Genomic DNA, 22,108 nt, shown 5'->3' with positions numbered 1-22,108 from the left:
AACATTCAGCAATAACAGCCTGTTTATTTAACAGAGATATTGACAAAATCACCAGAATGCCAACAACTTGAGAGAATTTAAAACCAGCTATGTTCACAGAGTACCAAATATGCAATGCAGACTAACTAGCTGAACACAAACTACAGATATTTCAGTGCATGAGAGACGCGGGCTGAAACGGCTTCTTCAGACAGAAATCAGACTAACTAGTGCATTTAACCTGTGTTTGTTACGATGGCTAAATCAACTTTTCTAGACCCCCTCAGGCTGAATTTAAGTGCTTCAACAGCCCAGTGAATGCAGAAATAGAGACTGTTACTGCTTGGAGAAAAACTCCTTGCTCTTCTGCACGTCGGGAACGATGGTGTCACTTCCTGGCTTCCATCCAGCAGGACAAACTAAAGGAGAAAGCATAAGAAGTTATAATAAGTGATTTTGGCGCCCTCTTGTGTCATGCATAAAGTATTACATCAGTTACAGTTCAAAAAGTAGGGAGTCTTTAAGATTTCTACTGTTCTTTAAATATTTGTATAATGTTCACAAAGCTGAACTTACGAATATTAAATGCAAAAAAAAACTTTCATACTTCAATTAAAAATAACTGATTTCTATTCAAATGTTTTAAACTTATTTCTGTCTCGCAAAGCAGGATTTTCAGCATCATTGTCGTCTTCACAGTCACATGATCATTGAAGAAAAACTAGCACCGATAGCAATTTTCTTGGATGATTCAGATTCCCAATTTTTTTTTTAAATATACAAAAAAAAAAAAATTCTGAAAAAAAAAACAACAGAAATATAAAAATCTGACAAGACTCCAAGTTAAATTTTGCATGAACCAGAGGAATTAAGATGTTAATTCAAATAATGCGAGATGAAATGAACAAATTCTTGACGTATTGAGCATTACAGTCATGTGACCAGTCAGCTGTCTCCATTATGCTTTGTTTACTTTTGGTTGCTAGGTTACCAATACCACAGTTGGCCACTTTAACAACCTGATAGTGCTTAACCCAGTTTACTGACAAATTAAAAGTCCTTCCGCATATACGCCATTAAATAGAAGACCAGCCGGTCATCGTTTAGGCCGATCATGAGGAAATGTCAGCTGATTACAATCCCTGGCCAGTCAAGAGAAAAAAAAACCTGATTCATATAACGCACATTAGTCGCACTTTTGGAGTCACAAAGGTGCATGTGCAGGCAACTTTTTCACTTCATAAGACCTCAATGCATGGTCAGCAGTCAGAGGTGTTCATTATGTTTTGCCTGTATGCATTTTTTTTTACTCTAAAAGTGGTGGTTGATGCTGACCTGCATTTAATGAAACCAGCAAGAACCACAATTGCATTTAAAAATCTTCTTTAAAATGTTCTGAGATAAAAAAAAGGTGGAGGGGAGAGAAAACCTAGATGGAATGACTATAAAAAAATATTAAAATCATTTGTTTTCATTTTTATAGGTTACTTTCTTCTAAATCACACAAAAATATCAGATTTCAAGTCAAACTTGTAGACGGTAATCTTACTAAAGACGTTGGCTTAAGTTTTGCACAAATAAAGGCTTGACACCCCTATTTCAGATACATTGTGTTTCACAATTTAACTTTTATGTTGCCTTCAGGATGCGTTGATGTTTACACAACAAATACAACATGCTTAGAATGATCTGGAAACATGTTTGACCCCATTTACACAAAGATCACCCGAGACAGACATTAGAGGACATTAAAGGCTCATTTATACTTCTGCGTCAGGCGCAGGCGTATGGTCCCTTGCCATGGCTGACGTGTACCTCTCAAAAAATGTATTGACGCGTAGCGCAAGCTCTGTGATTGGTCAGCTTGGTTGCGGCGAGCTCCCTGGAGAAAGTAAAACCGCTCGCACTTTTAGACAGCCTCATAAAACAAAAACAAAAAACAGGACAAGGCAGATTTTGTTCTCGGCTTTGTGGCTGTTCATCAAGATGATGAAGGTTAGTTTGAGCTTAGGTCAACCATGGGTTGTTATTATATGCATATAGTATTACGATGTAATGTCTCAGCTGTGCATTTAAAAATGGCGGTTTCTTTGTTTTCATTCTTCTGTTTGTGTATGCACGAGTGACATTTCTCTGTATATCAATAGCATTCAGTTGCGCGTTTAGCTCAGTCTTTTGGTACCTTTTTGTTGTGCTTGGGTACTCTTTGCAAACGGTGCTCAAAAAGTGGTACAATACAGTTCGCTTGTAGGTACCTTTTGACAGTGGAAACAGCCATAAAAGTGTACCGAACTAAACCGTACTGTAACACTCAGTGGAAACAGGCCATTATAGTACAACAGCGAGCACGTTAAGTATAAAAGCCTTCACAGTTCTTGGCTGTGCCAGAAGTATAAAAGTATAAATCAGCCTTAAGAAAGAGAGTGTGTTTTCTCTCACCTTCTCCGTATTTGTCGGTGTGCTGGAAGGCCTGCACCAGTCGAAGAGTCTCGTCCACAGATCGACCCACCGGCAGGTCATTGATGGTGATCTGCCTCAAGATGCCCTTATCGTCAATCACAAACAGACCTCTGTGGGAGCAGGAAAACACAAAGAACACTTACTCTTAATGCAGGAATTTGGTTGAGCATTCAAGTTACATTTTAAAAACACATGAGGTCCAATGCAAGGTAAACACCAAACAAATTAAAGCATAATGTTAACTGCTACATAAGAGTTAACACTGATCATTTCTTATTACATTGTCTACATTTGAGCATAAATAATGTGCCATTAGGTGGACATTTTTTAAAATAAAATAATAATAAAAATAAATAAATGCTAAATGCGTTTATAAACGGTTACATTTTCATTTGATCTGATTTCACGTTATTCGAACAAAAAGCATGACCATTAATAAACCTAAACCTATCTATCTAAATATCCCAGGTGCATTAATTCAACACACAATTCATATGTTTCCCTTGTGGTTTGTGTATCCACCTCCCCCAGCAGTGCACGTGGACACTAGAGCACACTTGACCATGAAAAGAACACTATACACACATTGCAGAATCACTATAGTAGTCAACCCTATACATAACACCTTAACTTTCTGAGTTCAAATGCATTATAATAACATGCACCTTTTGTAAAGCTGCTTAATAAGTGCTATAAAAAGAAGCTTGAATTGAATGGAATCATAAAATCCTGCTGCAATGATGCACTGAAAGAGAAAGAGCCTGTAATTTAACTGAAGCAGAGCAAATGTCATCATAAAATCACAAACCTGTAGGCGATGCCCTCGTCCTCCTTCAGGACTCCGTAATCACGGGAGATAGACTGTGTCAGGTCGGCCACCAGCGGGATGTTCATGGAGCCAAGGCCACCCTGCTTCCGTGGTGTGTTGATCCTGTCAGGAGCAAAAGCAGAAGTTTGGTTTTTTATTTATTGCCACTTGAGCAACTTCTGGCTATTTCATGGCAAGATCAATACATTTATTCATTCATTTTCTTTTCGGCATAATCCCTTTATTAATCCGGGGTCGCCACAGCAGAATGAACCGCCAAGATCAAAGTACATAAAAGCATTACATCAGAACAACTTCATATTTAAAAACATGTCACGTCATCGCAGGAAAAGAGGAGATCCAATGAGAACTGACATGAAAAGGTTTTGCATTTACTCGATTACAAATTAGAGAATAACTTCATAAATAAATTATAATTAATGATAATATAATAATAAATTTTGTATGCACTTATCTTTATTAAAATGGGAATCTCAATGCTTTCTCAATAAAAGTGATCTAAATTCAAGTAGTAGCTCCTAGAACAAGTTTAGCTTTTATTATTAACCAACAAAACCACATATCTAATATTGTATTATATGCTATTTCTAATTCCTTTTATTTATATTATATATTAGGGACACGACGGTTCTCGTATCGTACCGCATCATCTCGTTGTTCGTCCATGGTCCAGTGCATCCTGTAATCCGCGGTTCAGAATATGAATTACGAGTGTCAACACAAATTATTGGAAGCTTTATTAATGATAATAAAAGCTATTAATACAACTAATAAAGCCACTTAAATATATTATTATTATATTTAAGATTTTTTTTAATTAGTTTTAGTGAAAATGCTAAAAAAAAAAAAAAGAAAAAAAAAAAGAAAAGGTCAGCATGATTTATAGTAAGAGTTTCTAGAACAAATAAAGTGCTACACCCTTCCTTTATCTGTGTCTCTCTAACTCACTATAGTAGCCCTTATCAGTGACAGGCTGGTCAGAAGAACACTAGATAACAGAGCGAAGCCATAGAAAACCTGAGAAAAAGCACGTCGTTCACAAGTATGAGAAAAAATATATCGATGAAGACATCTAATGTATAGTGCAGGACCAGCAGTACACCTCAACTGAACAATAAGAATGTGTAGTTCAATACATTCAAAGTTAAAAATCATATTCATCACTTGTTATTGGAAAAATACCGAAAGCCCTCCTTTTAAAACAATGCTTGCAAGAATAGTCTCATTGTTTGGTATTGGAAAACAATAGTATGTCCTTTGTAGGATTTCTGAAGCAAACTGATTATAATGGTCTGTGCATATAACTTGTGTCTGGCATCACCTGCTATTAATATACAATTTTTAAAAACATTTATATTGTATGTACATATACTTTTATATACTTGTAATTTTGTATGATTTGCTTTCTGTAGTACATAATAAAAAATAATAAGAGACAAGTTAATAAATTAATAAGTTTTTAAAGAAAACACATTTATCTAATCAACTTACTAATTTCAGCATTTTAACAATCATTTATGAATGTGCTGTGCTTATTAAAAGTTCTTTGCATAAAGACGTCCAACATTTTCGTATGCATTTTGTTTTCATATCCCCATTTGAAAGATTTGTCATGCACAGAAACCTTGCCTTTTAGCTGTCGCTTGTACGGTGGCTTTGAAATCTCAAAAACCCTCTCAAAACACTTTTTACAGATGCAAAAAATGAACAGAAGAAATAAATATAGCCGTAAGTTAGGCCTGTGACGATGAGGAATTTTTGTCGTGTGCTATATTGTCAGAGAAATTGCTGCGATAAGCAATATAAGTCATTTTGAGATCATTTTATTCCACTGATTATATATAATAATGCAAATAGCCATAAACACTTTAAAATACTCATCATTCTTACGGTTATTTAGACTCTATAATTTAATGTTAAAAAGGCAACTGTCCTATTATATATACTATTAAACGTCCTATTATTTTTAATATTCAAAATGTTTAATTATAAACTTTGACACCTGTGAGGTAGAATGTAAACGTCATTGTAAAATGGCTTTAACGTTATTTATGAATTTGTTAATATTTATTGCAACAGCAAAAAATATGAGTTTATATCCAAGTATTGCAGGATAAGTCGATATATTGATTGCTGTGAAAGGCCTACCATATGTGGCAATTGGTAGGGTTCAAGCATTTATGACATTTATGCTATTCATGTCCATGACAACCCCCAAATTAAGACTGACACAAAAACAGAATGTAATGACTGGAAAATATTGTGTATAAATTGGTCTAAATTTGATTTCAAATGCATTAAGTGTTTATACCATGTCAGAATGTAACCTTAACTGGAATTTCAGTGACTTTAAACTGAATGAAATGAAAAATAAATTAAAAAAACTAAGATCTACAAATGCAATGACCAAATAATAAGTGGTTGTAGGCTGCCATCTAGTGGCTAAAATAGTACGAGAGAGTTGAAGGTCTGTGTTTTAGTGGCTAAAATGGTATGAATATGAGGTTGAATTCATTTTTTTGCATGTGAAAATGTCAGATTCAGTGTGCAAAGCACCTTAAAGTCCACATGAACCAGAAGCTGAGACTGTTTTTTTATATAGTGATGCAGTTCCTAGACAAACTAAATAATAAATGAGAAAACAGTGGGCGTAGCTTGTTTTTTCTACCAAGAGCTGATTGGATGTAGTAAAGTAAGCATTTTATTCAGAAGGATCAGGGTTTGGGGAGAGTTATTACAACCTAACAGATGTCTCCTGCACACCATTTCTGTTTGTTGTCAAAACTGACAGCTGAAGGGGCGTGGTTAAGTATGTTAGCCACGCCCAATACCTCAGGCAGATGTAATCTGAGAATTTAACTGAAAACAATCAGGAAGTGCTTTTTCAGATTTAAATGAAAGATTACAAAGGCAAACTGTTTTTTTTTTTTGCTTAATGACATGCACTGATGAATTGTTCACCAAATTCAGCTAACAATGTGAGCCAACACAATCAATATGGTTAGTCTTTTTAAGTGTACTTTAAAGAGTTTTTCCAGATGTGTTCAATACAGAAATAGGGAATCTCACCATGCTAGATGGCTGAAATGAGAGTCTGTGGAGGCAGCGATGAGCTCCACACCGATTTTACGAAACTCTGCTGCCCGCTCGCTGAACGCAATGATCTCGGTGGGACACACAAAGGTGAAATCAAGAGGATAGAAAAACAACACAACATACTTCCCTGAAGAAAAAAAAAAAAGAGAAAAATGGGTTCAAACTGACACCAAACTTAAAAACAGTTCATTTAGAGACATCCAGAAAGAGTTGGCTCATATCATCATGATGTAAAGGAAGGTAAATGTGGTTCACACTGACATTTAAATGACATTTAGAAAAGAAACTGTGCTAATCTACAAAACACACACACACCTCTGTAGTCTGAGAGCTGAATGTCTTTAAACTGTCCATCTACCACTGCTGTGGCCTTGAACTGAGGAGCAGGCTGACCGATCTTAGCGTTTCCAGCAGACATCTTGAAGATTGCTTGTTGGTACTGTGGTAGAGATAATAAAAATATAATAATTCAACTTATACATAATAGTTATACATATAGGATTGACTTATAGTTATCGCTGACCTCTTCATAATTATTGTAAACCTTGCGTTAAACATTGTTCTTTGTACTTTTATTTTTCTGTTATCCATTTTAATTTTAAGCCTGTGTACAGTCAGTTCTGTTCTTATTTCTCATTGAACATAATTAAGCTCATCTAACTAAAAACATTAAAAAATAAGTAACTTCTCACGCCGTAAACACAAAGTATCCCTGAATAATGCATGCAATAGCCTTGCAGCAGACCACACACTGCAGGTCACATGACGCAGTCAGTTGTTCTGAACAATGGGCTACTAAGAAACTAATTCAAGAAGGGCTTCAGAGCGGTCTTTCACCCAAATCACCGACTAAAGACAGTACTAATGTGCATTTATCCATTTCTAAGCTTAAAATAAAGACTTTAACAGCGTTTTATGTGGTGAACTCATCCCAGAGGTCGCCTAAACGCTTACTTGTGGCCCTGCACTCTCTGATAACGCCTGACATTTCAGTATCTCTGCTAAAATCATATCAGACCCCAGCAAATGCACCAATGTGTCAACGACCCTCAGACTTTGCCCTGGAAATTATCAGTAAAAGACAAAAGGAAAAGGCCGAGACAAGTGTGCTAATGTAGGGCTTTACTATAAAAGTCTCGTTCAGCAATTATAATATCAAGTTTCTGGAAATGTGAGAGGAGAAGCAATGCATATGAAGAATGCATGATGCTTTTAGATATCAAAATGAGTAATATACACAATATCTGCGTTTAGCCTCGCGAGCTAAAGCAAGTTCAAGTGGGATGATGTTACATAAAAGTAGCATAATGCGAATCATATAACGTATACTACTTAAAGTGAACGCATGCATGATATATAATAATAATAATATATGCATTAATATATTTCACTCCGTTATCAAGTGTAACTTAAATCCAACATATAAAAATGACGCCGGCGTTTCACACGCGCTCTTTTGTTCTGTAGTACTCAACAAAACTACTCATTAAGCATTTGTACATTTATATAAACGTTCAAAATGTGCAGATTAAAGTTAATATATCCGTATTTAAAACCTACCTGTTCTGTGTGGACGAGAAAGTTCTCTTTGCCTTGATGCACGCGCACAGGAAGTGGCAACCGCGCGACCTGCTCTAAAACCAGCGAGCAGCGGCTCTACGTAAGAAGAGGGGGGAGCGACGTGGTTCACGGCACCGCCCACTTTTTGGCTTAATTATTTTTTTCAAAAATAATTTTTTCTGCTCCTTACTTTGTAAAATATTAAACTAATAAAATACAAAGACATTTATTTTAGTATGTATATAATTTGTAAACAAAAAGGCTTTGAAGCTTTGAAAACCTTAAACCTAATATAAAAAAAATAATAATTATTATATTTTTAAATAAATTAAATGATCAAAATTCATTATTATTATTAGTATTGTAATTTATTTGTAATTGTGCTTTGCACTTTTATTTTCCTATATTTATTGTAAGCCTATGAAGGACGAAACCTGCAAAAACAATAAAAAATAAATAATAAATAGGGCGTCACAGTCAATTAAATTAATTAATTAATTAATCCACGAATTCATGCATGAATTAAACAATAAATAAATATGCATATATATATATATATATATATATATATATATATATATATATATATATATATATATATATATATATATATATATATATATATATTTGCGTATTTATTTGTTTATTGTTTTATTTATGCAGGGATTTGTGTATTTTTTTAGTCATTTAATTATTTATTTGCGTATTTATTTATTTATTGTTTCGTTTATACAGGTATTTGTGTATTTATTTATTCATATATTTATTTATTTGTGTATTTATTTATTGTTTCATTTATGCAGGATTTTGTGTATTTGCTTATTCATTTTTTTATTAATTTGCATATTTATTTATTTATAAGTTGTTTATTTATGCAGGAATTTGTGTATTCGTTCATTTATTTGCATGTTTCTTCATTCATTGTTTTTGTAGGTTTCGTCCTCCATAATTTCAAAGCAGGATTAAAATATATTTAAAAATTCACCACATTTTGCTTATAAATATATATTTGGTATGTTGTTTTTTGTTCTTGTCCATGGTGAAGTATAGTTCATTTATTATTTTTTTTTTAGTCAAGCTTCACCTCCACAACATAAACTAATAGCACAAAAATCAACCGAATTCTGCTTTTCAACACATACATACATACATACATACATACATACATACATACATACATACATACATACATACATACATACATACATACATACATATACGAAGTCGACAAAATAAAAAATATTTGAACTCCATTTCCCACAAGCCCTTGCGACGTTGAGTTGAGGAGGCATACAGTTAAACGCGTTCACTTCATGATTTTGAACATTACACGATTTTTGTGTGTGTGTTACAGAATGTCTTGCATTTATCAATGAATTAACAAATACGTTCGTTTCTTTTTAATATTGTCGGTCAAAGGTCACGCTGTACCGTCAGACTCGCGCCAATTCTGTAGTTCCGGTTGAAGCGCGCTGCACACACATTCAGGTTCGTCCAACTTGTTTATGCTTCTGTTTACAATCACTTTTACGATTAAGCTAATTGTTCTAGAATGTATTTGTGTACACTTCAAGTTAGCATTTAAGAGTAAAACCGCATGTACTCACTACTCATTGTTCGCACAATATTTGTATTATTTATGTATATAACGTTGTTCCAGAGATGGGTTGCAGCTGGACGGGCATCAGCTACGTTAAACATATACAAGATACGTTGGCGGTTCATTCCGCTGTGGTAACCCCAGATTAATAAAACGATCCAAGCCGAAAAGAAAATAAATGAATGAATGAATGAATGAATGTATATAACGTTATCTCTCAGTAATCAGATCATATATTGTTAACAGTCATCTATGATGTACTGTACTGTTTTATATTGTGTTTTAAATGAACGATATAAGTTCTAGATAAGTTTAAATGCTTAGAGAGTTTCTCTGTCAAACACTAGGTTACTTCATTCATTATAACTTTAGGATTTATACAAGTTCAAGAAAATAAATAATGGAAATACGACACGTAAGTTTAATGGTTAGCTTTAAGTTTATTTTAGCACTTTATTGAACCTCCTTCAAAATATTGTTCATATTTTATAATTTTAGAATATTGCTTTAATTTTCTTTCCTTTAAATATTATTTAAATAGCACTCTAAAAGGTGCCTTTCAAGATAAGCTTCATTGATTTTCTTCAACTTGGTCCCTTTATTCATCAAGGGTCACCACAGCGGAATAAACCGCCAACTTATCCAGCAGAATTATTAGCACCTTCCTTTTTAAGAAATGTCCCAAATTATGTTTAACAGAGCAAGGAAATTTTCACAGTATGTCTGATATTATTTTTTTCTTCTGGAGAAAGTCTTATTTGTTTTATTTCGGCTAGAATAAAAGCAGTTTTTAAAAAAAAAATTAAGTTCAAAATTATTAGCCTTCCTAAGCTATATTTTTTCGATAGTCTACAGAACAAACCATCGTTATACAATACCTTGCCTAATTACCCTAACCTGCCTAGTTAACCTAATTAACCTAGTTAAGCCTTTAAATGTCACTTTAAGCTGCATAGAAATGTCTTGAAAAATATCAAGTCAAATATTATTTACTTTTTGTCATCATCATGGCAAAGATAAAATAAATCAGTTAATAGAGATGAGTTATTAAAACTATTATGTTTAGAAATGTGTTAAAGAAATCTTTTCTCCGTTAAACAGAAATTAAGGAAAAAAATAAACAGGAGGGCTAATAATTCTGTCTTCAACTGTATATACTGATCTAACATGTTTTAAAATGATATTCACTGTTTTATTAGTGATGGATCTGAGTGATTTTGAGGCGGACAACTCTGTGAGCTGCCGCTTGTCTTCATCTATCCCAGACTTGTGTAAGACAGAGGACTGCTGCCTGGGCATCGATGAGGCGGGCAGGGGACCCGTATTAGGTGAGAGTCATCTTCACTGGAAAAAAGCTCATATCCGATTGAAACTGGAGTGTGCATTAAATATGTTACTATTTTCCAGGACCCATGGTGTACGGCATATGCTTCTGCCCTGTATCCAGAAAAGAAGACCTAAAGAATTTAAAAGTGGCAGGTTGGTCTGAATTATTCAGCATGTTTTGTTACAGGGTGACATGGTGGCTCAGTGGTTAGCACCGTTACCTCACAGCAAGAAGGTCGCTGGTTTGAGTACCAGCTGTGCCAGTTGGCATTTCTGTGTGGAGTTTCCAAGTTCTCCCCGTGTTGGCGTAGGTTTCCTCCAGGAGCCTCCACAGTCCAAAGTCATGCGCTATAGGTGAATAGGGTAAACTAAATTTGCTTAAGTGTATGAGTGTGTGTGTGTGAATGAGTGTGCATGGGTGTTTTCCAGTACTGGGTTACAGCTGAAAGGGCATCCACTGTGTGAAACATATGCCGGAATAGTTGGTGATTCATTCCGCTGTGGCGACCCCTGATGAATAAAGAGACTAAGCCAAAGGAAAATGAATGAATGGATATTTTGTTAGAGAGCATGTGTGTAAATCTTCAGTATATTTGTTGTCTATTTAGACTCAAAGACGCTGACGGAGGCTGAGCGAGAGAACCTGTTTGTGAAGCTCGATGAGGCCAAAAGTTTCGTAGGCTGGGCCCTTCAGATCCTCTCGCCCAACATGATTTCCACCAGCATGCTACAAAGGTACCAGCATGCTAGATTTCAGTGAAGAGAAGGCTAGTGTGATGTTATGTCAGATTAAATCAGCACAAAACAAACATTTTTGGTGTACAAAACTGCTTGTCAAAGCATAGTTTCCACAACATTTCGCTCTGGTTGGTAAACTCCTTCAAACTACGACTAGTAAAGCAGGTTTTCAGTCCACTTGAAATCAAAATTTACTTTATTTACTAGCTCACATTGTTATTCCTAAAGTCTGCATGAATTGGAAGCTGCGGCTGTCTTTTTTTTCATATAGTGATGCAGTTCCTACAGAAACGGAATAATAAATGAGACAACAGTGGGCGTGGCTTGTTTTCTTTTTCTACTCATGGCTAATTGGATGTCTTAAAGTAGGCATTTCATTCAGAAAGAAAAGGAAAAGGGTTTTGGGAGAGTTATTACAGCCTAACAAACTCCTCCTGCTCACCATTTCTGTTTGTTGTCAAATCTGACAGCTGGAGGGGCGTGGTTAAGTATGTTAGTCAGGCCCAATACCTCAGACAGACTTAATGTGAGAATTCAACTGAAAACAAACAGGAAGTGCATTTTTAGATTTCAATTTTAGAAACAAACGCAAATAATTTTATTTTCTTATTGCTATGCACTGATAAATTGTTCAACACAGAACTAGCAATGCGAGTTAACAAAATCAACATGGTTAGTTTTGATGTGTACGTTAAGGTGAATAGATAATCTGTGCAAGTTAAGCCACTGAAAAAAATGATAAAATTCAATGCTGATTTGCTTTCGCTTTTGAGTGGCGGTTCTTCTGTTGACATCAACCTGGGGGCTCCCATAGCAACTGTACATGAATACCCTCTAATACGATATATAATGGTAATAATCAAAGAAATCCACATATGCAACGAAAACTAAACTAATTAGTTTACAAATTAAGTTAAGTGTAATAAAATGAAAGGACGCAGAGGAAAAGTATTGAACACACGAAGAAAGGAAGGTGTTGAAAAGCATGGAAAGCCCAGACAGCTGCTGAAATCTCTTTTTTTTCTCTAGTTTATTAGCAACCATCGTCAGTGTAAATGAATATTCGCTGCTTCAGTCCAACATCTACATTAGCAGATGATGAAGATGAAACCAGGGTGGACATTTCAGCAAAACAATGATCCAAAACACAGCCAAGGAGACTCGCAAATGCTTTCAGAGAAAGAAAATAAAACTGTGGAATGGCCTAGCCAATCACCTGACTTGAATCCAATAGAGAATACAAAATAAAGATCAAAATTAATAGACGAGACCCACAGAACCATCAATATTTTTATACTCTGTTGAAGTCTGTGAAAAACTCATGCCTGAGCAATTCATGTGACTTCATTCTCCATATGAGAGGCGTCTTTAAGCTGCCATCACCAACAAAAGCCTTTTATATAAAGTGTTAAATACGTTTTAATAGTTCAGTAATTTCTCCTTGTGTCATTCCATTGTTATTACACAAAATATTTCAGATTTTTTTTTTGTCTGTTTCTTTTTATGTTAACATTGTTCTGGTTTTTATCGTAATCTGGTTCAATTCCATGTCAAAAGCTCCTTTAGAAATGTTATTTCCAGGAAACAAACATGACATGTTCAGTACTTATTTTCCTCGCTGTATAGAATATAGAATAAAAAAAAATAGCTGCAAGTATATCTGACATCAAGGTTTTGTTGTTATTATTTTTTCAGAGCAAAATACAATCTGAATGCCCTTTCACACGATGCAGCGATTGGCCTGGTGCAGTATGCTCTGGATTCTGGGGTGCAGCTCAAAGAGGTGATTGAGACAAAGCAAACCTGCATGATAAACCGCAGAAATGGCCCATAATGACGAGTCTGTTTTTCCTCTCAGGTGTTTGTGGACACTGTGGGTCCAGCAGAGAAGTATCAGGACAAGCTGTCGCAACGGTTCCCCGGTGTGGAGGTCACAGTCCGTCCCAAAGCTGATTCCTTATTCCCAATCGTCAGCGCTGCCAGCATCTGTGCAAAGGTAATCTGCCCATCAGAGGTGGAGAAAACGGGAGTGTTAGTTATTAAAGGTCCAGTAAAGTGAAATGTGCATTTTTTAATTCAAAATTTGCTGTAATCACATCTGAAAAAAGCATAGAGTGGGAACCATAGGTGTTTTTCTTTATAAAAATATTCTATTCTATTATAAAAAGACAAATGATTTGGGTGTCTATCTCATATTTAGTATGATTTAAAGACTGCACTGCAATCAGTGCAGTGTTTGTATCGACCAATACTGTGAATGTTTGGTATCAGATCAAGTGTGCTTTTAAAGAAAGTATGAAAATGAAAGCAACCCTTGATGGAAATAAATGTTATGCACCATATAATTAATAAACAATATATAACTAATTGTATATATGAAGAGTTCAGAATCAGAGGCAAAAAAACTCTACAAAAATGCTACAACAAAATAAAATTGGCGGCTGAAATTTTAATCTAAATGCGTTTATTTTCAGTTATTTCATCTATCCTATTCAATCTATCCTTTCCCTTAGAAGTGAATCTACACACAGGAGGTTGGGAAAACAAACTCTTCATAAATATATACACACACAAACATACACACAATATATTTAACTGTACAATATACAGTTAAGAATTTTCTTATGTAAATTTAATCCAATACACTGCACTTCTGTGTTTTTACAGTTCCTTGTAATTTGTTTTCTTTCTAGGTGGCCAGAGACCATGCTGTCAAATCCTGGAAGTTTGCTGAAGATTTGGGTGACGTGGACACAGATTATGGCTCTGGGTATCCTAATGGTCTGTAGATGCTTTATGATTCCTTCCATTTGCTAAACAAATATACATTTTTCAATTAGTGGTAAATCCATAATCATTTTGCCTAAAAGCAAGCTGCTGTTATTTGAACGCAGAGACTGAAAAAGAACACCTTTCTGCTAGTAACGCCGTCATATGATGATTTAATATTTTAAATATTTTTACATTTCTTTGACCAGTTAGAGCAGATACATTCTGATATATAACTTTTGTTTGAATATATTTACATTATCCAGAATTTTCAGCATTTAAAATTTTTATTTTTGAGAAAAACATATACATTTGCAATGCCGGTCACACTTTATTTTGATGTTTGTTGAATATAAGTTACATTGCATCTACATGCCAACTAATTCTCATTATGTTATAAGTTGACTGTTAGGTTTAAGTTAGGGTTAGTGTAAGTTGACATGTACTTGCAGAGTTTCTTACAGTCAGTTAAATGTCTGTTGAATGTCTGTATCAGCAGATATTAAGCAGTTTACTAATACTCAAATGGACCATCAAAATAAAGTGTTACCGCAATGCCATGTTTTGTAATGTTATCAGACATAAAAAATCATCCATAGAGATGTTAAAATAAATATTTTTAAATGTGAATCCTTAAAAAAATGGTAGATTTAAAAGAAAATCAAAAGCAAGTCCTAAAATATTGTATCATATGTTTTATTTATTGTTGTTGGTGTCTTTTTATTGTTATAAAAATATTGTTTTAGATTTAGAAGTGTTTCAATGTTTTTTTTCTTCATAAAATAGCTAGGGAAACTGATACAGCAATAAGCTAAACTATTTCTCTGTTCGCATTAAACTTTTATTATCAGTAATGTTATAAATACGCTCACTGGCCACTTTTTTAGGTACACCTTACTAGTACCAGGTTGGACCCCTTTTGTCTTCAGATCTGCCTTAATCCTTCATGGCACAGATTCAACAAGGCACTGGAAATATTTCTCAGAGATTTTGCTGCATATTGACTTGATAGCATTACGCAGTTGCTGCAGATTTGTCGGCTGCACATCCATGATATGAATCTGCTGTTCCACCACATCCTAAAGGTGCTTTATTGGATTGAGATATGGTAACTGTGGAGGCCATTTGAGTACAGTGAACTCATTGTCATGTTCAAGAAACCAGTCTGAGATGATTTGTGCTTTATGACATAAAGCGTTTTCCTGCTGAAAGTAGTCATCAGAAGATGGGTACATTGTGGTCATAAAAGGTTGGACATGGTCGGTAACAATACTCAGGTAGGCTGCGGCGTGGACACGATGCTCAGTTGGTACTAATGGGCCCAAAGTGTGCCAAGAAAATATCCCAAACACCATTAAACCACAACCACCAGCCTGAACTGTCGATACAAGGCAGGATGGATCCATGCTTTCATATTGTTGATGCCTAATTCTGACCCTACCATCCGAAAGTCGCAGCAGAAATCGAGTGTTGTGCCTTCAGAGATGCTCTTCTGCATATCTCGGTTGTAACAAGTAGTTATTTGAGTTACTTTTGCCTTTCAGTCAGCTGGAACCAGTCTGACCATTCTCCTCTGACCTCTGGCATCAACAAGGCATTTGCTCCCACAGAACTGCCGCTCACTGGATAATTTCTCTTCAGACCATTCTCTGTAAACCCTAGAGATGGTTGTGCGTGAAAATCCCAGTAGATCAGCAGTTTCTGAAATACTCAGGCCAGCCAATTGGCACCAACAACCATGCCATGTTTAAACTCACTTAAATCACTTTTTTTCCCCATTCTGATTAAACTGCAGCAGATTGTCTTGACCAAATCTACAAGCCTAAATGCATTGAGTTGCTGCCATGTGATTGGCTGATTAGAAATTTGCGTTAATGAGCAGTTGGACAGGTGTACCTAATAAAGTGGCCGGTGAGTGTAGTTGTGCTGCAAATAAACAAACGAATTAACAACTGAACGAATGAATAAGGTGTTGTCTTTTTGTGTTTAGACCCCAAAACCAAGAGCTGGCTGCTGAAGTATCTGGACCCAGTGTTTGGTTATCCTCAGTTTGTGCGCTTCAGCTGGAGCACGGCGCAGACTCTGCTGGACAGTAAAGCTGTAACTGTTCACTGGTAAGTCTGACAGCAGAGGGCGCTGCAGTCACTCACACAAAGAGGTTTTTACCCCACATAGTATGTAATATTACGCTATACATACAATAATATTGCGTTTCTTTCTCTTCCAATATTATAGTAATTGTTGATGTCTGTTTGTAATAATAAATGTGTTTGTTTGTGTGTAGGGATGATGATGAAGAGGATGGAGAAAAGGCTGCTGCTCGCCAGAACAACACCTCTGTGTTGTCCTATTTTAGTCGCAATAAACCGTCTGAGCTCACACACACACGAGACACACACCGGTTTTTCACTGAGCGCAAACTGAAGAGCATAAACACACTCTGAACACAAACACACTCCATCAGGGGGAGAAATACACAAGTCGGATTTATCCAACACTGCAGATGATGAACTGTGCATGACAAAGTATTATATTTTCACATTTTTTGGGTGCCCATTTAACAATTTTCAGGACGAAAAGTAAATAAAATTGTGTTTTTTTCATGGGGGTGGTCTTTTTGAATGTGTCTCAGCTTATTTCTATAGCAAGTACAGAATTTCATAGTGTCTTATTCAGAATATTAGTCATTTATTATTTTATTCATTTCTTTTCACCTTAGTTTCTTTATTAATCAAAGGTCGCCACAGCAGAATGAACTACCAACTTCAACTTACACCGCAGATACCCTTCCAGCTGCAACCTATCACTGGGAAACATCCATACACTCTCATTCACACATACACTACGGACAATTTAGCCTACCCAATTCACCTAAAGTGCATGTCTTTGGACTTGTGGGGGAAACCAGAGCACCCGTAGGAAACCCACACGAACACAGGGAGAACATGCAATCTCCACAAAGAAATGCCAACTGACCCAGCAGAACCAGCGACCTTGTTGCTGTGACCCACTGCACCACCATGCAGCCCCTTTATTATTTTATTTATTATGTTATTTTGTGCTTGTGTGTGTCTGACTGAAAGCTGCAGTGCAACCTTCTTGAACACATTTATCTTAATGTATTTGTACATACAGTATCAGCCATATAAGCACACTTTAGTACACAACACAAATATCAGATTATAGTTGTATGGATGATTTCACAACCTCTGTAGTTCATGTTCACCGATGGGGTAAATAAAAGACTATTATGATAGTTTGATTAGAAAATATATTTGAGGCTAATGTTGGAAAAAATCCCATTTATTTGCTCGTCACATTGCAGTAGCTATAGTCGCCTTTCTGATATTTTCAGAAGTAATTAAAAAGTTTTTTTTGGTAAATATGGTTGACTGTCTATACATCATCAATAAAACTGGGATTAATCAATTAAAATCTTTGCAAATCTGTGTGAAGTCCAACCTACACAATTTCGCTGTGAGGAGGCTGTTACCAATTAATTTTAAAAGGAAGTTAGTTGCTAAATGCAAATTTTTTTATTATTATGCAAATTTAGACAATAATATATTCAAGATCATTACAATAAATAAAAAAAAAAAACATCCAGAAATTCAAATAACATTTTAATAATAGAAATAAATACAATAGGTTAAAACATAGTAATGAAAACAATGGGACACAGTCAACAATTACAGCGGGGGATTAGTCCTAGAAAGAAAATCCTCCCTCAAATCTTAAATCAGGTCGTTCTTTTTGTTATTAATTTGCATTAGAGACTTTTCCAAAGTTTCCATTTCCATTAAAAATAAATTACATTTTGGTATACACTTCGCAAACTTCTGTTTATGAAAACATTTTTATTTCTAAAGGCGGATTTCTTAACTTAATATTTTCATTATATTTACTGAACATTTCCAATCAAATGCTTTTCAAATCTTAAAATAGGATATTCATGTTGTAGCATAAAATATGTTAAACAAATAAATAAACGAAAAGAAAGTAACAAAAGGACAAGAGCGGGTATACAGCATGACAATTACCATAGGACTTTAGTTTTTGCAGTATATTTACAGTTATGGTTGCTTTACGACTTGCAAGACCTTTAAGAGTTCCTTTAAGTGTAAATTAGCCTTAAAATGGAGATATTAGGGCGTCACGGTGGCACAGTGGGTAGTATGATCGCCTCACAGTAAGAAGGTCGCTGGTTCGAGCCTCGGCTGGGTCAGTTGGAAAGTCTGTGTGGCATTTACATCTTGCTCCAGTTCCCTCACAAGTCCAAAGACATGCGGTACAGGTGAATTGGATAAGCTAAATTGTCCGAAGTGTATGTGTGTGAATGAGAGTGTATGAATGTTTCCCTGTGATGGGTTGCAGCTGGAAGGGCATCCGCTGTGTAAAACATGCTGGATAAGTTGGCGGTTCATTCCGCTGTGGCAACCTCAGAATAATAAAGGGACTAAGCGAAAAGAAAATGAATGAATGAATGAGAGATTTTAGGCTTCCTCTCTGTCCATTTACACTTGTGTATATGAAACTTACCAAATATTATCAAAAGTTCAACATAAACAGGATATTTTTTATCTATATCTTTTTTGTCAACATCTCTTTTCTGTATCCTCATTCTATCACCACTAAATAGACATTCCACATCAATCCAGAAATATTGAACATAGCCTACATACAATAAAAAAAAAACATTGCATAAACATCCCTTTTACAAAATGCTAAAGGTGGAATAATTTGTTGCTAACTGATGCTATGACGTCTTTGTGTTATTATAGCATCATTACATAATCCCAACTCAAAGCAACTTTTTATAATATACAAAATAATGAGTTTTCACAACTTGACTGGCCATCTCAGCATTAAAAAACATTTTATCCTGCATATGTTTTAATGTTTACTGCAACCCAGTACTGGGAAATGTATTAGCAGTTAATGCTATCTAAATGAACAACAGTTATACACGCTAACAACAAGGTAACTTCAGCTAATGAACAATCAAATGGCCAATCACAAATATTGATAAACTTGATCTTAGGTGCTTTTTGAATTCAAAAATGTTGCTAGGGTAGTATATGAAAAGTTGCTAAACCTAGCAACGAAAAGTCCTAGCAATAGTGTTAGTATCACTCCGCGACAACAGGTGGCGCAACAAGCGAAACCCGATTCACAACAATAAAGGAAACGAAGAAGAAGCGAAGCGCCAGTTTCCGCTTAAATCCAGAAGTGTGGTGAGTCCGTTCATTCACTTTTATTGTGATTTTTAAATCTATCAATAAGTTGTTTCACGTTTATAATTTTATAGAGCTGCACTCAGTGTCATTTCAGGCATCTCAGAAGGCTTAAATGGGAGACACTGCGAGTGTTTTGTGTTTGTAGTTCCTCGTTGTTTATTGTACTGGATCTCTTATGTGTTTACTGCAGGGACATTTTACCTCAGTTTATTAATCATGGACATCCGGCCGAATCACACCATCTACATCAACAATGTTAATGATAAGATCAAGAAAGAAGGTAAAGTCTTTCGTTTGTACTGTAACTTGCGTCTATATGTGGAAAAGCTTTGACATTTTTGTTTGTCTTTGCTCATTGAAGTATGTTTGAGTTAATTAGTAAAGGGCTTTTCACAGTAATAATTGCTCCACATCAGTTTTAAAGTTAAGATTGGGGTAAAGTTGCTTTTATATTATCTCCTTCATCATATAAATCCAGAAAAAAATGGTTTGCAATTTCTAAATGAGGAAATGTATTAAACTATTCAAATCAAACTAATCAAAGTACATTTCTCACGGTCAATTAAATGGTGCTAATGTTGTGTTAATCGTTTCTACAGAGCTGAAGAGGTCACTGTACGCCTTATTCTCGCAGTTCGGCCAGATTATGGACATCGTGGCTCTGAAGACCATGAGGATGAGGGGTCAGGCGTTTGTGATCTTCAAGGAGCTTTCAGCAGCCACCAATGCCCTCAGACAGCTTCAGGGATTCCCCTTCTACAATAAACCCATGGTCAGTGCCACAGCTCCTATTCCTATCAAGGAACTACACCTGAAATGATTATCACTTCAGAAAATGAAGCAGTTTGGGGCTTTTGATTGACTTTAAAGAGATAGTTCACCCAAAAATTTGAAATTGAGTAAATGGGGAGTAAATTTTCATTTTTGGGTGAACTATTCTATTGACTTTTTGTTTTATTTATTAATTTGATTAAAGATATAGTTTTTCTGCCTTTTTGCCTTATTAAGTAGATAGGACAGTACTATAGACAGGAAGTAAAGTGGAAGAGAGACAGGGTAGGGACGAGAAATGTCCTCGAGCTGGGATTCGAACTCAGGATGCCTTGAAGTGCTACTGCACCATATGTCAGAGCGCTAACCACTAGGCTATTCCGCCGATGACTTTGTGTTATTATTCGATTTTTCAAATTAGAAGTTCATCTAGTGTTGATTTAGTCATTTTGGGTTAGTCATTTAGTTAATTCTATATGCCATGTTTTACATATATCTTTTTCTGATAATCATTACAGATGATGTGTGAAGAAACAAAAGCTGTTTTATAAGAAAAGCGATTTGTGAAAAATGTATTATACAAGTATGAACGCAAGTCATACAAAGTCTACATATATTATGTTTTATTGTACTTTTTATTGATCAATTGTGCATGACGTTATTGCTGTGGCGTGAAATTCAGATGGAGTGCATGATTTACAAATTTTGGATATATTTGTGAAACAAACAAAACTTACTTTAAATGTGGTTAATCATTTTACAGCATTAATACATGTATAATTAGTAATTTTAATAATATTTATACACTACATTTTAAAAAACAGATACCTCGAACAACATTACACTTGCGCAAAATCCAAGCAAACAATAACTTATTACGCAATTACAATGTGCTGCAATGATTTTTCCATCTTGTTTGTTATAGTACATCCTATGAACATGGTCCTCACACTACTACTACTGCTTTTTTTTATTTTTTATTAAATTTAAATTTTCAAGCAATAGAGATACAACAACAACAAACAAATGAACAGAACAGGGCGGAGAAAATAAGTTGATGATGATGATGATGATAATAATAATAATAGTTAAATAAAAAGTATTTTAAAAGAGATCTTGCATATTCATGCACCACAAACCTTCACAAGATCTGACCTCATTAAATAAACCGTCTGATGAGTATGAAGGTTATGTTTAAACCCATATGTAACAAAAATGGATCCCACCTCTCATGAAACAAAACATCTTTGCCGTTTAAAACACAAGTTAAGTAGTCCAGTGGTACATATTCAAGTTTTACCCTGTGCCATGAAGACTTTGTAGGAGTTTTACCCGTTATCCAGTTCAGGAGAATACATTTTCTTGCACAAAATATCAGGAACTTGCAAAGTGTTTTTTAATTTCTATTTTAATGAATTTCATATTAATCTCTTCGTATAAACCAAACAGCATATGCTTTGGGTCGCAACCAATATTAATAGATAAAATACCATAAATTTCTTGTTCAATCATGGCACAGAACTGTTGAATTTGCCTGCAAAGCCAGAAACAATGAACAAGGTCTTCTTTCTCTGTTTTACATTTCAGACACATTGGTGACAACTCCTCTTTAACCTCTTAAAGAGCCCATATTATACATGAAATAGGGTCATATCTTGGTTGTAAGGGTCTCCAACAACAGTTTAATATGCATGCAAGGTCAAAAAAACACTTTCGTGGTCTTATAATCTGCATTTATTTTTA

General features: G+C 35.1%; 3 protein-coding genes and 1 long non-coding RNA gene across 10 annotated transcripts in view; 2 read left to right on the top strand and 2 right to left on the bottom strand.

Moving 5' to 3' along the window:
* prdx2 (peroxiredoxin 2) lies at nucleotides 1-8,016 on the bottom strand. The gene is made up of 6 exons (NM_001002468.2): nucleotides 7,925-8,016; nucleotides 6,680-6,803; nucleotides 6,338-6,491; nucleotides 3,248-3,370; nucleotides 2,419-2,549; nucleotides 1-398 (listed from the first exon to the last, which is right to left on the bottom strand). Exons 2-6 carry the CDS (start codon nucleotides 6,780-6,782, stop codon nucleotides 316-318), a joined length of 594 nt encoding a protein of 197 aa, NP_001002468.1. The 5' UTR covers nucleotides 6,783-6,803; nucleotides 7,925-8,016; the 3' UTR covers nucleotides 1-315.
* Nucleotides 8,017-9,196: 1,180 nt separating this feature from the next.
* Nucleotides 9,197-16,960, top strand: rnaseh2a (ribonuclease H2, subunit A). Of its 3 annotated transcripts, none has more exon segments than NM_200226.2 (9): nucleotides 9,197-9,412; nucleotides 10,724-10,852; nucleotides 10,932-11,003; nucleotides 11,459-11,585; nucleotides 13,284-13,371; nucleotides 13,447-13,584; nucleotides 14,282-14,369; nucleotides 16,348-16,471; nucleotides 16,642-16,957. In NM_200226.2, coding segments are annotated over 8 exon segments (924 nt in total). In that variant the 5' UTR covers nucleotides 9,197-9,412; nucleotides 10,724-10,725; the 3' UTR covers nucleotides 16,802-16,957.
* Nucleotides 11,769-22,108, bottom strand: part of LOC141375080 (uncharacterized) — a 23,940-nt gene continuing 13,600 nt past the window's right edge. For 2 of the 4 annotated variants that reach the window (XR_015477011.1, XR_015477010.1), the window contains 2 exons: nucleotides 13,392-13,589; nucleotides 11,769-12,126 (listed from right to left, as the gene is read on the bottom strand). This is a non-coding gene — a long non-coding RNA (uncharacterized LOC141375080). Of the gene's footprint in view, nucleotides 12,127-12,599; nucleotides 13,590-22,108 lie in introns of those variants that run through there. The other 2 variants (XR_015477008.1, XR_015477009.1) reach the window with 1 other exon arrangement.
* The window catches only part of snrpb2 (small nuclear ribonucleoprotein polypeptide B2), an 8,722-nt gene continuing 6,102 nt past the window's right edge, over nucleotides 19,489-22,108 (top strand). Inside the window, exons 1-3 of one of the 2 annotated variants that reach the window (NM_001256190.1) lie at nucleotides 19,489-19,591; nucleotides 19,785-19,874; nucleotides 20,194-20,366. In NM_001256190.1, the coding sequence (NP_001243119.1) occupies nucleotides 19,811-19,874; nucleotides 20,194-20,366 (237 nt within the window). In that variant the 5' untranslated portion in view covers nucleotides 19,489-19,591; nucleotides 19,785-19,810. Of the gene's footprint in view, nucleotides 19,592-19,784; nucleotides 19,875-20,193; nucleotides 20,470-22,108 lie in introns of both variants that reach the window. The other variant, XM_087235356.1, reaches the window with a different exon arrangement.

This window comes from Danio rerio, chromosome 1 (assembly GCF_052040795.2).
Source record: "Danio rerio strain M-AB ecotype USA chromosome 1, GRCz13ab, whole genome shotgun sequence".
Taxonomy (NCBI): Eukaryota; Metazoa; Chordata; class Actinopteri; order Cypriniformes; family Danionidae; genus Danio; species Danio rerio.
The sequence above is the reverse complement of the archived record's forward strand: the minus strand, read 5'-3'. Positions and strand labels throughout refer to the sequence as shown.